We start from the raw sequence: 16,249 nt of genomic DNA on the forward strand, positions 1-16,249 counted from the left end.
TGATGTGCAAACCCCAGCAAACCGAACAACTCTCACATAAATGAATGTACAGCACCTTTTCAGCATCACTAAAATATTCTCAATATCCAGAAGTAATAAATACTGAATTCACCAAGAGTTTCAGTCTTCATTTACAAAAACACAAAGACAACACGCCATAGATTTTTTGTGTCATATTTTTAGGAATTGTTTTCCTTGATCTTTTGTTCCACAAATTCCATACTTACACATACAAACATCTACAGTTCCTACACACAGTACACTGATTTTTGAATTTAACTCACATTTAGAGTAGAACTTGTATCATTTAATAAACAGGTCAGAGTCAAAGTAAAGAAAATTTGAAAAAACATAACAGAAACCCCTTCATCGGTCCAGACGACATTGTCCTCAGCAGATGAAGGAGTTGTTTTCTGGCATGGGTCGGTCCTTTTTGTTTTTGTTTTCACGATTCATTCAGGAGTGATCTGTGTGCTCTTAAGAGTTGAAAAGATCGCAAACCATGCCATTGAAAACTCCTCCATCCCCTTTATCAGAACACCACTTTAGTCTTCAGGCTGAATTAGCTGTATATATCACAACTGCCATTATCGTTAGAGATGCAACTCAAACCAATAACCCTTTGATAGTTTATATATATCTGATATCTGTATGTAGGAATATAAACTTTTACACATATTAACATTACATAGTTAACATTTTTTGGACAGGAGCTTCAATTTGACATAGGATGCTCTTTTGGTGAGTTGGTCCTTTTCAGTTTAATATTCCCGTTTCCTCAGAGAAAGCCTCCGCTTAATTGCTTTGGCTTTCCCCCTTTTTATGGACTCACAGGGACAAACGCGTTTCCTTCAAATCGGCTGATTAATTGATGCTCATTTTTAGCTCCCTCCACTCAGTGCATTATCCCCTTTCTCTTTCCACAGCTATATCTTGTACCTCTGCGAGTGCACAAGTAAAAGCATCCTCCTCAGAAATTCAGGCATATACAGTTTATATTTATATATGAATATATTTAAAAAGTTACCTGGGTCCAAGGTAAACAAGGAGTCACAGTCACCACTAACGTACTTTCAGAACACATACTCAAGTTTTACCAATTTTTAAACCCCACTTTGATTAAGAACAATCACTGCAAGCAACAAATCTATGTCATCATACAACAATGAAAACACAAGTTCTTGCTTTGGACAAAAACAGCTGGCATACAGGACGTCCAAAAAAGTCAGACAATACGATACAAACATGCGTCACAATCGGTTGAATACAGAAGGGTTGGAGGGTGGAGTCGTCTTAATTTAAGATGTGATCCTTTTATCGTGTGTTTCTAACCGGAAGAACGGGCCGCATGTTATCTCCAGGGTTAGTTATCTTTCATGGGATTTGTTTGAAAGACTGAATTGTTCCAGCAAAAGAGCACCAGAGTCCATAATGAAGAACAACACAATAAAGTCTGCACTGCATATATTGCATTAGGATATTTTTTTTCTTGTCTTCCTCTTGTCTAAATATATTTCCGTGGTCCCCATCTGAGCTGTATTCATCACAGGGATGAAAATACCGCAACAGAAAAAAGTAGAAAAATATGTGACAGACGATTTTACAGTCAGCTTATACACGCATGCACGCGTCCGCACGGCAACGACATCCAAACAGCCTCGCGCGCATGAACACGATGGAACAACAAGTCGTTTCACAGTCACAGCACGCTCACAAGACTCAGCAAAAAGAGAGATTTGATCCTCAGAGTGACGACATTAAAGGAATAGATAAGACATTTTGGGAAACTGAAAAAAATTGATACCGCATGAGGGCTCTCAAACTCAAATGACCTCGGGGCCACTGAGTATTGAGTCTGGCCAGAAGTGGAAAAAGTAAGTATTCAGTAGGAAGTTGGGTGATTATAGCACAGAATTCCATCATGATATCGCAATGAGAGATGTTTCACAGACTTAAGTGGTGGACCACATGATGTGGACTGGAGGGTCGCATCCCAGACAGCATGTTCCTGTGGGCATCCTAACGGTTATATTCGGGGCTGACAATTTGGGTCTCAAGTGGGTTTGCTTGTGGTTTCCATGGTGGCCCCACCTGTGTTTGCCCACATCAAGCCCATGCCCACGTCGTACCCTTTTCAGGCGACCTGGGTACTAACATGGGCTTGAATATTTTCAAATATGCAGGTCCCATATGGTTTCAGTAACATGGCCCCCACATGGGGGTGGGACCCCCATGGAAACCAACGAGCACCACGCTTGGGACCCATATTGTCAGCCCTAATATAACTAAATATAATTCACCTCCCGCATTGATTACTGTAACTCTCTCCTGTCTGGTCCCACTCAAAAATCCCTCTGTAAACTTCAACTGGTCCAGAATTCAGCTTCCCTGCATCATCACCAGAACCCCCTCATTCCACTACATCACCCTCATCCTACCGGCTCCCGGTTGATTTCAGAATTCAATTCAAACTCCTCCTGTATGCTATTTGAAGGCCATCCACAACCTTGCCCCCCACTGTATCTCTCCGACCTCCTCCACATCACCACCTTCCCACCACGCTCCCTCAGATCCTCATCCTCACAGTGCCCTCCGCCCACCTCAGCAACCCTGAATCTCTTCCCCTCTTCAAACCCAGACTCAACACCCACCTCTTCAAAATAGCCTACTCTATAGTTTCACTCCATTATCTGTTTTACTGTGTCGTCCTGTTTTCTGTGTCTGTCTGTAAAAGTGTCCTTAAGTGTTGGAAAGGCTACTATATTATGGGGCCCACGTGAACATGCCTGGCCCCGAGTTTGAGACCTCTGCTTTATTGGATCTGAAGCTGAAGTTAGCCGTCAGTTAGCTTTGTGTAAAAACTGGGTAAAACAGCATTTCTCTGCACTTCTCTGTAACAATACCTATCAACGTCTCTCTTTAATGTGCACAGATATCAAAAAGTACAAAATAAAATGTCTTATGATAAGCTAAGCTAATAATAAGCTAAGCTAATAAATAAAAAGTTAACTTTCTAAAATGTCTAATGTCCAACAATTCCAATAACAAAAAAGTCTCTCTCTCTCCCACACACACACACACACACACACACACACACACACACACACACACACACACACACATAGTCAACACATTGCACACATGTACTCACTCACTGATTGTCAGCACACATATTAATGTATACCTTTGGAGAAATGATAGTGAAATAGTGAGGTAAGTAACTCGTTTATCTTCCCTTTAGAGTGATTCTGTCTAATTTAGCTCAAAGTTTTTAACAGTAAATAGGCAGAAGCACAGTTAATGATTTCACTTTGTGTGATATACGATGTGGAGGCAGTGACCAAACTCATTTAAGCCCTTAAAAATTAATTTCTTTTCATAGTCTGTTTTTTTCTCTCTCTCTTTGTGCCTCTGTACCTGATTTAATCAGACTTTGTCTTCTTTTGGTCCTGTTTGTGCTTACAAAGCCAATAAAGTCATATCATGACCTCTGGGGGGCACTGGGGACATTTAAGAGAGTAAACTGTGTTGTTTTTGTCAAAGTTAAAAAAAGACAAAACAACCAACCTATGTCAACAAAGCTTAAATCTTAACACAAAGTCGCTTTGGAAAGATCTCATGACATGACTTTGACTTCATTGTTTTTGACTGTAACCACAGCCAAACATGAACTTTAACACTTCTTTCATTATAAGGCTAATAATCAATCCGCAAAATGTAACCTGCCGGTTCACTAATGTGGTACAAAATGGTGCTAAAATTATATTAGCTGTAGATGTACTCAAGTATTCATAGTACACCTGAGCTACTGCATTAAAATCATTCGATTTGATTAAACAAAATCTAATTAGTCTGATTTGCATGAAATGTTGGATGAATGACACTTTCCCACACATGTACTTTTACACACACACACACACACACACACACTTACATAAAACACACTCGTGCAAATAACTTAGCAAATATCACACTTGTGTATCTGCTCTCACGTTAAGTACAGCACAAATCCGTCCCACAGCTGTCCCTGTGACGCAGACAGATGTACGTCAGAAAACTGCGACAGCTGAAGGGTTCAACGACAGGAAGGGAAAACACTGAACACAGAGCAACGAGTCCCATTTACAACTGAGAATCCTGTGAAATGTAACTATATGTTTTGAGCTTTTTAAGAAGAGGAAGAAACTGAGCCAGGACAAATGAAACTCTCTGTTTCTGGTTGTGTCTTCTTTTTATGTAATGTAGTAGAAATCTGCAGTGCTCAACAGGTGGTAAAGGGTCGTTGGTGCTTTTAGAGAAATGTAATCGACCTGTAAGTTCATATTTAAGGGTATTTTTTTAAAAGGGAAATCTACAAACACATCTATGAGCATCTGAGTGTAATTAAAAAGCAGCACAGAAAGCCGGTGACTGAGGACAGATGACAGAGAAAAGCAATCACAAACGTGGATGAAATTTTGTCACACGCTCATTAAGAAATGGCTTTTTTTTTCTGTTTCATTTGACCACTCTGTCTTTTTCATTGTAGATCTATGGGCATTTTTATCCTAACAGCACATTTCCACTTCACCCTGTCGATAGATCAGATCAAACCTGACAGCACGGCTGAATTAAGGTGTTTTCAGATGGCGCTGTGTTGTCATGACACCCGTGTTTATTTCTACATCTGTGTGCTCTTCTGTTAATCTCTGTGGGTCTGTTTGGACTTTGAAAGACTCAATCCATATTTCAAAGGATTCTGGGCTTACAATGGGATGGCAGTCTATTCTCTTCGTGTGTGCGATGGGCAGCGCTGAATCTCTCTGGTTTGTCAAACACACTCCCAGCTGTACTCTGCTGCCCACTGCTGGCCATCTCTTTTACTGCAACACTTGGCCTCGTGTTTCAGGCAACTTGGTTGCAAGGAAACTACCTGCAGCGAGCGCGCCAGCGGCAAATATGATGGGTACGGCCTTGGTGATGCCGACAAATGACTGGAAGATGCTGATACCCAGGACGGCCGCCACCTTACAGAGAGCGTTCAGGAAGCCGAACGCTGTGGTCCTTTAAAAGATAAGAAGAAGAGAGGGTTAAACACAATTAAGATGCTCTCTCTCTGTGTGTGTGTGTTTCATTAACCCCATTTGTATGAAGAAAATACACTAGGATTTATGAGGTGAAACATGACAAGACAATAACATGACACGTGTTTCCAGTAATTATGGTTTCCTTGTAAAGATGCAAGAGTTTTTTTCTATAATTAACCTGGTTGACTGGTTATTTGTCTCTATGTGTCCCTGTATGGACTGGCAATCTGTCCAAGGTGTGACTCCGCCTTTCACCCTATGTGAGCTGTGATTGACACAGTGCCCCTGTGACCCCCATGTGGAGGATAAAGCGGTAGACGGATGGATGGATGGATGGAACAAGATCAGTCTAAAGCAAATCATAATATGAACTAATCTACCTATTTCTACATGGTGCCAAAGGTCTAGTTTACAATACTTCATTTTGCCAAATGTACTTCAAGTGAGATGAATTATGGGAATCACTCTGGAGGTGCTGCCACCAAGTAAACCTTATTCTATATCCTCATAAGCGTCACCTGTGGAATCTACACCTGCGCAAAAAAACTAAATCTGGGTGAGATTGCAGAGGTCAAAAGAGGAAAATATGGTAAACATTGTCTGAGATTATATTTGTTTTAGGAAAAGCTGCTCTCGTGTTACCTCTTATCAGACGGGTAGAGCTCCACTGTTATCACATCCAGCGCGTTCCACGAAGCGATGCTGATGCCGCCAAACAGACACAGGAGGGCGATCATTCCCGACTCACTGTTGCCGAACATCAGGAAGAAACAGCTGACACAGGATATGATGCTGGATCCCGCTGTTTGGAGAGGATGACGACAGCAACAACAACAACAACAACAACAACAATCGCATTATGTTCAAATCGCCTCTCTCTGACTGCAAGTGAACAATCTGCGGCGATGACACTGACTCACCCAACATCCTTAAACGGCCAATTTTGTCCATTAACAGAGCAGAGACGATGTTGCCAGGCAACACTGCCAAAGTGCCGAGGAAGTTGACGAAGTATATCATGTAGGCATTGTTGAAGTCGTCGCTGAAGTCCAGCATGCAGCCCTCCTTGTTGTGGATGAACGTGCTGTTGACCAGTTTACAGTCGACAAACCTGTATTTGAACAAGTCTGAGCAAAGGAGAAAAGATAAAATGTTAATAAAAGATCAAATAAAAGTTATTTTGCCCATAATATGTCTTACTTGGAATACAGCTCTGTCTGTGTGCAGCCTGAGAGGAATCCACACAGACAGCTCTGCAACTAATGATTGTTTTCCTCGTCTCACTTGATTATTTTCTCAATTAATCAATGTGTTGTTCGGTCCACAGCGTGTCAGGTCAGAAAAAAGATGAACCACTGTTTATATAACCTCCAAATGGAACCGTAGCCAAATCAGTTTATTGATAAAAATTTAATGAGTCACTCTTATGTTTCTTTAACCTTAGAGGGCAGTAAGTGTTAATGTAAGTGCCCTAATATTAATTTGCACTTTTGCGTCCAAGCATGTTGACAGTGAGTAAGTGTGCAAATGTGCACTAAATTAGCAATCTTAATTTCCAGAATAACAACAAACAACGATTATTTAGATATTTCCATAGACATTTAGATTTCTTTAATATGTGAAAATGTTTTGTCCACACATTGAAGCAGCTCTGCCCTGAATGATATTCAGGTTAAAGTCATTTAAGAAACGGAAATCAGAACAGTTGGAGGTTCTGATTATTTGTCTGAAAACATGCAGAACTTCAAGCTCCACAAACTGAACTCACCAACAACAACAGTACAGCCAAAATATTTGCATTAAAAAAAATATTTTGCAGACTGCAAATCATGTTTATGTTTTGAAATCATGTTTTGGCATGTGGCGCCACCTACTGCCGTCTACCAATCATTGCAGTCAGTAGAGTCTCAGCTGCCGAGCAACCACGGGTTGCCAGTTACGTCAGAAAACGAAACCTAAAAGACCTTGGTATTTTGAATTTGAATGTAGTAACCGTTTTTGGCCACATTCTTACATATGGCACCTTTAACTTTCCCTACACTGGACATTTTGCAGAGTTTAAATCTAATAATATTCCAAGGTTTATTTGGTTTAACTCCTTAAATTGAAATTGTGTTTACTTTAACTATTTTACTTGTATTTTAACACTAAAAGAGTTAAATCCACACTGAAGTAGTAATACATTTTAGCCTTAACATTAACAGCGTCTGTCCTCTTATATTAGATATTAAACTGACTGCCTTACTGTTACTTTAACACTGCAAGTGTCTCTGTGTTAATGGATAATAATCTAGTTTTTCTTCTTCTAAGAACGGTTGTCACTGTAATGACAGTCAAAGCAGTCGATATGCACTTACTTTTTGTACATGCTATCATCACTACAGGAAGAGCAACAAGCATTTCTTTATATTTTGGGAACTGAGAACATCTGACTTCACTGAATTCCTCCTCACGTCTGAGGCCAAACCTACAGTCTCACATGAATGATTAGTTTTCCTAAAACAGGGAAAAGATGGGATGAAATCATCTCCCAGCAAACGCAGCCAGGACATCTGCACCGCCAACCACACGACCAGTCCTCTGTTAGCATCTGTTTTTAATCAACATTCCTTTAAGGCTGAGACTAAACATTAAAAAAAAAAAAACAGAATCAAATACAATCACTTTTGTTCTCCCAGACTTCTTTAAATATACACTAAGTAAAGAGGATGACAGAGGAGGTCAGGAGAGGTCAGACAGCTTTTCCTCACTCTTACACGGCCTGTTAATCTCTGTTTATACTTTACTGTCGACTTTAACTGACGACTGCAGCAGCAGATTTACTGAAGACACCAATAAAAAGTGCTTCCACTTACCAAAACCACTTTTAAGAACCAGAGTCAGGCATAAAAGTGCTGAGTGATCCTAAACTTTAACAAATCATGCAAACGTAAAAAAATAACGTATCTTTGATGAGGAGTTACTGCAGCTGTAATTACTGGAGAGGAGATGTTAAGATTCAGAAGAAATCTGTCAGGGCTTTAGAAGAGGAACGATAGCGGCAGCAGAGCACAGCTTCTCAGATGTCTTTCCCAGTCATGACTCCGACATGTTGATTCAAAGGCTCGTGGGAAAGAAAATCACAACCACAAAACCACAGTTCAAAGCAAAAAAAAACTTCTTCAGTCAATTCTTCTATCTTATTGGTACATTTTGTGCACACTGGCCAATCACAGCCCTCGGTGAGATGCTGTGCGGCCCGTAACTTCAGTTTTATAATGTTTCATAATAAAATTGTGCTTTAAAACCAGAGTCCCTGCTTTTCGAAAACCACCTGTGACAGACAGCTGTATGCACTCATCTCATGTTATGTTATTTGACTCCAGATGTGGAAAGAAAGGCAATTTTTATTTTTATTTTTCATAGAACAGGGCATTTGTATTTAAATGTTACTGTTAAAAAAGGAGAAAAAAGGACCATTGGTCCAGAAATCTGCACATTATCAACTGGAAAAGCACTTGGAGAGCGCAGACCCCCCCCCAAAAAAAAAGGTTTGGACACCCCTGTTTTAGTCCCTCCTGAAGCAAAGCAGCAAATGAGAATATATTGAATAGCCACTAGGGGGCGACTCCACTGGTTGTAAAAAAAAAAGTACTCAGTTTGAGTGGAAGTTTATGGGAAAATGTCCCTATTTCTAACCTGATTTATAACATTGGAAACCATTTTCTTGAGGGGTTAAAGGTCTCAATCGCTAGGGTCACAAAACAAGGGTCTTTCTGCATGGAGATTCAACGCTCTCAGGGTGTGTGTGTGTGTGGGTTTTCTCCCACAGTCCAAAAACATGCAGATTTGTTCAAAATCTAAATTGACCGTAGGTGTGAGTGTGTGCGTGAGTCTGTGAGAGTGGACGGTTGTTTATCTCTATGTGTCCCTGTGATGGACTGATGATCTGTCCAGGGTGTGACTTCGCCTTTCGCCCCACGTCAGCTGGGGTTGTGCCCCCTGTGACCATCATGTGGATGATAAAGTGGTAGAAGATGAATTAATGAATTAATGAATTAATGAATGTTCCCTTTCAGAAGGAAATAGACAAATATGGCAACCAGTGAACTCCCGGTTGCAAAATGCAATATGGAGCTTCAGGTCTTTGCTATTTCATCATTGAGGCGCATTGTTAAATCAACAACTAAGTGTCAGTAAAACAAAAAGACCCAGAATAAATCAAATCTGAACATTCCCTGAACAGATTTGTTCAGAAAGTGTTTTGGATTTCATTATCTCATTCTCGACACCATGCGATAACTCATATTTTGACTCATTTTTCTTCCTTCACATCTAATCCAATGAAACTGCCTTGACAAAGCTTGGGCTGAATTTGTTTACGTCGCTATGGTAACTGCTCTGCTGCAGTGTTACCGGAGGACACTGGCATCAAAAAGTGTTGCCATGGAGGCAGAGCTGCTGAAGCACTGTGACCTTTTGAAAACATTTGCTTTGTAAAATTCACATTAAAACTGAAGTGATTTGTGTTTTTCTGGGGGTGACAGTGATCATTACTGAAATTAAAACTGCAGCTAAAACAACAAAACACGCAGAGTTCCATGTTTTCCCTTTTGGTTCCATATCAATCATAGCCAGGAATTGTTTTCCCCACAGGAGTCACTGACGCAGTCAGTAGCGTTTGTCGTTTTTCTTTCACACTCTGCTCGGCACACAACAGGCAACATGGCGTCATGATATCATCTGCTTTTTAACAACACACACGGTGCTGCTGTTGCCATGGTGAAACCACAGCTCCTCACAGGCGCGAGTGGCGCTGCCAAAAAAAGATAAAATCAGGAGCGTCCAACAACCTCGCAATGTGCAAAAGAACCTTCAGTGAATTATGTCACCGGAATGTCTGTAACAGCACGACTATCACCCCCTCAGGTCCATGGAGCACTTCAGTGCCTCTTCACTCACTGTCTTACTTTTACAGCTTCAGTGTTGAGCTTCATTTTCACGGCTCTCTGCAGAGTGTTTTTCATTTTACCTTTTGTGTCTCGGTATTACACAAAGTTTGTGATTTGATGATGTGCAAATGTTTTCTCAGGGTTGGTGGAGACAAAAAAACTGAGTCATACTGAGAGCAAATATGGGACTTAACATCTGCTGAGTGACTCCAGGTGAGTGATAATGCTGTTTCACTACTAAATGAATAATGACACATTGGTGTATGAGGCGCCTATTCTAAATTTTGTGCGTGCTAAAATAAACAGCAACTTTTTGCCACATTTAGCAGAAAAAAACATGTATAAAAAACATGTGAATTTTTTTAATGTTAGTTTTGACCAGATTTACAGCAATATTTGTGAATTTTGTGATATTTACTTCTCTTGTGAAAATACAATTTCAATGTTTTGTCTGAATAAAAAATCTAAATCTTAATGTTAAATAAATGTTAAATGTTAAATATTAAATATTAAATGTTAAATATTAAATGTTAAATGTTAAATATAAATGTTAAACATAAATATAAATATAAATGTTAAATCGAATTGCTAAATATAAATTTAAATATAAATGTTAAATCTAAATGCTAAATATAAATGTTAAATTTAAATGTTTCGTTTGAAACTAAATGTTTAGATAATATGCAAATTCACATTCAAATTTATATTTAACATTTAAAATTTAGCATTTAGCATTTATATTTAACATTTAACATTTAGATTTAGATTTTTTATTCAGACAAAACATTGAAATGATATTTTCACATGAGAATATCACAAAATTCACACATTTTGCTGTAAATCTGGTAAAAACTAACATTAAAAAATTCACATGTTTTTTATACATGTTTTTTGCTAAATGTGGCAAAAACTGTTTATTTTAGCATGCGCAACTACAATCGGCGCCTCATATTAGTGCCATGCATATAGCTTGAAACGCTGATTCACGGTGGTCACATGAATGCAGGTTTAAATGGAATAACTGTGTTGAAATTGCGAGAGAGAAAACAATATGTCTATGAAAAATCAATCCACTGATATTTATTTACCTGTGTTATAGAACAAACTCGCGACGAAGGTGCAGTTTCTGAAGAAGGTGTGAGTGGAGGTGATGTCCTCAAAGTAGCACTCCTCAAACACTGAGTCTTCAAACACCATGGATTTCATCTTCAGGTTGAGGAATCTGGTGAACAGGATAAACGTTTCAGTTTGAGTTTTATATCAACTATATGAAAAACCCTCTGTGTTGTGGTCGCCTACTTGTCATTGAAGTAGTGTCCTTGACGATGCACTTGGTTTTCCAGGGTGAAGTTAAACGTGACGTGCTCCACGCGCTCTTTGGTGAAGGTCTTTGTCTTTGAGTCATACTCCTGCTTCTGGATGTATTTGATCATATCTGGGAACCACACCGTCAGACCGTAGTAGCTGCAAAGTAGACAGTAGTAGACAGATCAGGTCAGGATGGAGATTTAACTTGAGTCTTTAAACAAAGGTTTTTATGAGTCTTTAGTTTACCTGAAAGACATGGTAAACCAAACAGCCATGAGCATGAAGGTTGTCCGTTTATATTCAGGACTGAAGCAGGCGGCAATGTTGTTCCTGATCTGAAACACATGGACAGGAAAACACGGGTTTTTCTCGGCTTTTCTCCGTGGCCATTAAGCGAGGAGGTGCAGTAGCAGATTGAGAAGATGCATGATGTAGGCGTGTGTGCGCAACAGAACGTAGGCTGAAAGCTATTTGGAAACAGGCATCACCACGCTGGTGCAATGGTGCTGCAAAAAACGTACAACACAACATAAACATGAGATTAAACTGCACGTAGCAGTGATTTAGCAGTATTCTACAGGGGAATATAAAAGATGCTGCGGGTGTTTGGTTACATTTTTGTTACAGAAGAATCTCCAAAGCCATAAAACTCATATTTAGTCCAACAAGGCCCACAGGAGGCCACAGAGTTCTTAACTCTCTCTTCCACAGCAGATCCCCACTGCCTCCATCTTGTCTTCTCCCGTGTGTCCTCTTCTGTTTACACCAAGTGTCCTCATGTTCTCCTTTACAACATCCATGAACCTTCTCTGTGGCTTTCCTCTTTTCCTCCTACCTGGCAGCTCCTTCAACACTTTGTCCAATATAATCACTTTCCCTCCTCTGCACATGACCAAACCGTCTCGGCCTTAACAACTCTTATTTTATCTCCAAACCGTTCAATCTGAGCTTTCATTTCTTGTCTCATTTGCACTCACCTGTTGGGAGAGGCTCATAATCTTCAGTCTGTAGCGTTTCCAAACTGGGGTGTCGGTGCCAGTGTCCACCAACTCGTCCACCTGTTTCACCGTCTTAATCGTTGTGACCTTGACAGAGGTGCATCAGAGGTGTTAATTCAGTTAGATGTTATGCACGGACAAATGAAGCCATTAAAACCATGGGTGAATTCCAATTCCTTGCTTAACCCTCAATCTTAACCCTCAATCTCAAAAATGCACGCTCCCTCTAGTGCAAGTGCTGTCCCGATTCTCAGAAAAATGAAGTTGAGGGGAAAGTTTTAAAGGGCTGTATCGCCCTCAATATTGAGATTTTCCGAGACCACCCTTGGGAGCAAGGGCTACCCAGAATGCATTGCGTGTTTTCACATAACAAAGATGGCGCCGAAAGCAGCGAAACAAGTACGCTACAAATTAAGTATTTTCTTTGTTAATAGAGATATAAAAAGTATGAAAACCATTGTATTATCTTAGTTTAGGCCCATATTATGGATTACTGACGTCATTGTTGCGTAACATTTATTTTTATTTTACGATCTTTTGTCAATAGCCGGCCGGTGCGGACGATCGATCGTTTGCTATGGTTTACTTTTCAATAAGTCGTGGTGTGTGGTAACTGTCAGCTGAATATGTCCGTGGTTGTGGTATTTGTATGAGTATCATCTTATAACTAACTGACAACCTAATAACTTGACTGACAAACAGATTGTAATAAATAATCGTGACGTAAATGTGTTCTTCTTCTTCTTTTTTTGGAGTTGACAGACTGGACGCAGCTTTAGAGTTATTCTGCCCCCTACAGTCTGAAGATGTATCGGCATTTAAGGGGTGTCCCATTTCTAAGTGACAAAATAACCCTCAACACTTGGTTTTGAGGGCCAGTTAAGATTAAGGGTTGAGCTTGAGGGTTAAGATTGAGGGTTAAGATAGGAATTGGAATTGGCCCTTTTTCACTTTTTACGCACACAGTGACTGTTGTGGTTTGATACTCACAGAAAACACCTTCTCTGGGTATCCCTTCGCCCGCATGTTAGTGTCGTGGACTTGCTTCAGAATCATCCAGCCTTCGTCGTGTTTGCCATTCTGATAGGAATAAATATGATTTTACTCCGAGGGGATTCACTAGGAGTTAAAATCAGTGATTACTGCCTGACATGAACTGACTCTTACCTCCAAGTAGAAGCGCGGGCTCTCTGGCACGGCATTGAGGGCAGCGATGGCTGCCACAGAGGGAAAGGCGCACACTAACACGAACACACGCCAGCTATGGAACTGATATGCAGAGCCCATCTGGAAACTCCAACCTGAGGAGATACAAGCAAGCCGACACAGAGAAATCACATCAAAGAATACATTAAATACATAAAGTTAATAGGTTAAGGCAGCAAATGAGCTTGAACCTGCATTTTCTATCAATCACTTCATCTGATCTAAATATTAAGGAATAGTTTGGAAAATTACAATCTGCCTGTGAAATATCGGTCAAAATAAAACACATATAACGATTTAATACCAAGTATATATTACTGTACTCACCATAATGTGGGATAATAGCCCAGGCCATAGCAGATGCGTATATTCCCCCCATCATCCAGAACATGCAGAGCCAGCTCAGGTGCTCACCACGCTTCTCTTGGGACAGAAATTCGGAATAGTAGGAAAACACGATGGGAATTGATCCACCGATTCTGCAAAAGATCAGAAAAGCAGCTGAGCCAGAAGTGGACAACATCCCAGAATAATGAGCTTAATGACTTCAAATCCAAGTTAAAGCTGGATCAACTGAAGTGTTGAGTTTAGACACAGGTGGTGTTTTTATTTTTATTTGGTTCCCAAAGCTTTAAGGTGTCCACACTTATGTAACGCCATCACCATGGTGCCACACTTACCGAAAAGAAGTTTAATGACCAAGTTAGTGATTTGGGTGTAAAGGGAAATGACCTCAGCTTCTCAATTTGCCAACTCACTAAACCAGAGAAGACTCTGGTGCTAAAAACACTGAGATTCAAAGAATGAACAGATACCAAAAACATTTGCATCTATTTTAACATTCATTATCCTGATATTTTTAAACCTAAAATGTCTCAATCTGATTTATAACTATTTCTGATACATAGAATACCCAACTGATTCATTTGTATTTATCACAGCCTACCACAATGTATGTATGTTTACAGATGATACCTGGTCTACCATGTTTGCATTTGCATTCACATTATGTCACAATATATATATTCATTATTAGCACTCACTGTGAACAAGAAAATGATAAACCAGGTCAGAGTTAAAGGGCCCAGATCTGAATAGAAAATAGTTGATTTTTTGCCATTACCCAACGCCTGAGAGGAGTCTGCAGAAGAGGAAAGTGCTGTATCCCTGGACGAAGGAGGAGAAGAAGGAGAAAACGCTGTTGATGGAGAGCGAGATGAGAAGAGACTGCCGACGACCTATCCGGTCAGCCAGTGCCCCCCAGAGGAAAGCCCCGACCATCATCCCAAAATACACAATCAGACCTGAGAAAAGGGAGAGAAACCGTTTTATTAAATGATTTTACACATGAGTCTTTCCTGACTTCTGTATTTCTGTCTCACTGCTGCTGTTTGATTATGACCTTTAAAGGTCAGGCTTAGGTCCAGGTCATACTTTAGAGGTAGTCTGCATAAGTAGTCCACGAATGTCTGGTGATAAATCGCCGCTACAGGAATGTTATGTGAGACATTAATGTGGACCCTCATTTAATATGGATGGAACAGCAGATACAGTATGTACCCGCATACAGAAATGTGAAGCTGTTCTTCACGGACATGGAACTAAGAAAGTATGACCTGGTAAGCAAAGCAGGCAACGGCCTGGGCTCGGAGTTCATAGGAGGCCACCGAGAAAAGCGGATAACATTTGTTCATAACAAGTTCACAACTTCAATTTTATGATAGGCTATGAAAGCTTAATCTTTATGGTCTGCAGGAACCTTTTCATTAAAGTGAAGAAGGTTGCTGGTACTAAATTTATCGTGGAAATGCAGCTTTTTCTACAAACATCTATGGTCTTACCTAGCATGCTTTTGTTGGGTTCAGACAGGCACATGTCCTTCTCAGCACTGGGCAGGACGAAGCCGACCACAAAGATCTCAACGCCGTCGGCCATGAGAGCCAACCCCAGCACAAAGTACAGGCACCACTGGAATTTGCCGTGACCACATTCTTGCAAAATGGTCTCATATTGTTGAGCCAGCTCCTCTTGGTCCTTCCTCCTCTCGGCCTCAGACGCCCCGATATCTCTGAACTGCTGAGCTCCAGCATCGATGGCGCCTGGGCCTCCGGCCAGGCTTCCTTTGCCTGATTCAGCCCTGGGGATTCCTTGGTACTCGCCCTCATAGATCTCATCATCCTCGTCGTGACCCTCTGTGGAGTCGCTGTGGCCGCCCTCATCTTCATTGGCCGCCTGGCTGTCTTCGCGGTAGTAACCTCCATCCTGGCTTCCCTGCGTTGGGTATTCATCGTCATCATCCTCTTCAAAGCGACTGTAGGAGCGTCTGCTGTACTCGTCGCTCGCCCGATCCACTGAGCGCCCAACCTTCTTTGAAGCTTGACGCTTGACTTCTTTGGCAATGTCTTTGGCACCTTTAATGAAGGCAGTCCGGTTTTGGTAACCGTCCTCCATTTTTTTATAGAGGTTCAGAAGATGCAAAAGGGGGTCAGAGGTTGTGTGAAGAGGCCACGTGAATGTTCCGGTGCTTCAGTTTGTTCAGGATACACCTCACGGACCTGAAGAGTTGACTTTCAGCACACCTGACGCCACAGGCAACAGGCTCTTCTTATGTCTGGAGAGAAAATGAAAACATTGTCATTGTAATAACTCAGGCCTGCTGAGGTTCTCGTGAAAGTGTCCACTGTGGTGCGGCGGCAAAACACCTTTTCAAGTGACCGCTATCACGAAAGATGTTAAAGGG

At 40.8% G+C, this 16,249-nt stretch overlaps 1 protein-coding gene across 1 annotated transcript; it reads right to left on the reverse strand.

Annotated features, from left to right (window-relative positions):
- Nucleotides 1–4,859: 4,859 nt before the first annotated feature.
- Nucleotides 4,860–15,960, reverse strand: LOC310935829 (synaptic vesicle glycoprotein 2A-like; the record flags this gene model as incomplete). The annotated part of the gene is made up of 12 exons (XM_083899789.1): nucleotides 4,860–5,043; nucleotides 5,709–5,868; nucleotides 5,987–6,193; nucleotides 11,086–11,219; nucleotides 11,297–11,461; nucleotides 11,552–11,640; nucleotides 12,283–12,390; nucleotides 13,294–13,383; nucleotides 13,471–13,604; nucleotides 13,837–13,988; nucleotides 14,633–14,813; nucleotides 15,351–15,960. The coding sequence occupies 12 exons, from the start codon at nucleotides 15,958–15,960 to the stop codon at nucleotides 4,860–4,862; spliced, it is 2,214 nt and encodes a 737-aa protein (XP_083755915.1).
- Nucleotides 15,961–16,249: the final 289 nt, after the last annotated feature.

This window comes from Microchirus variegatus (genome assembly GCF_963457635.1).
Source record: "Microchirus variegatus genome assembly, chromosome: 13".
Taxonomy (NCBI): Eukaryota; Metazoa; Chordata; class Actinopteri; order Pleuronectiformes; family Soleidae; genus Microchirus; species Microchirus variegatus.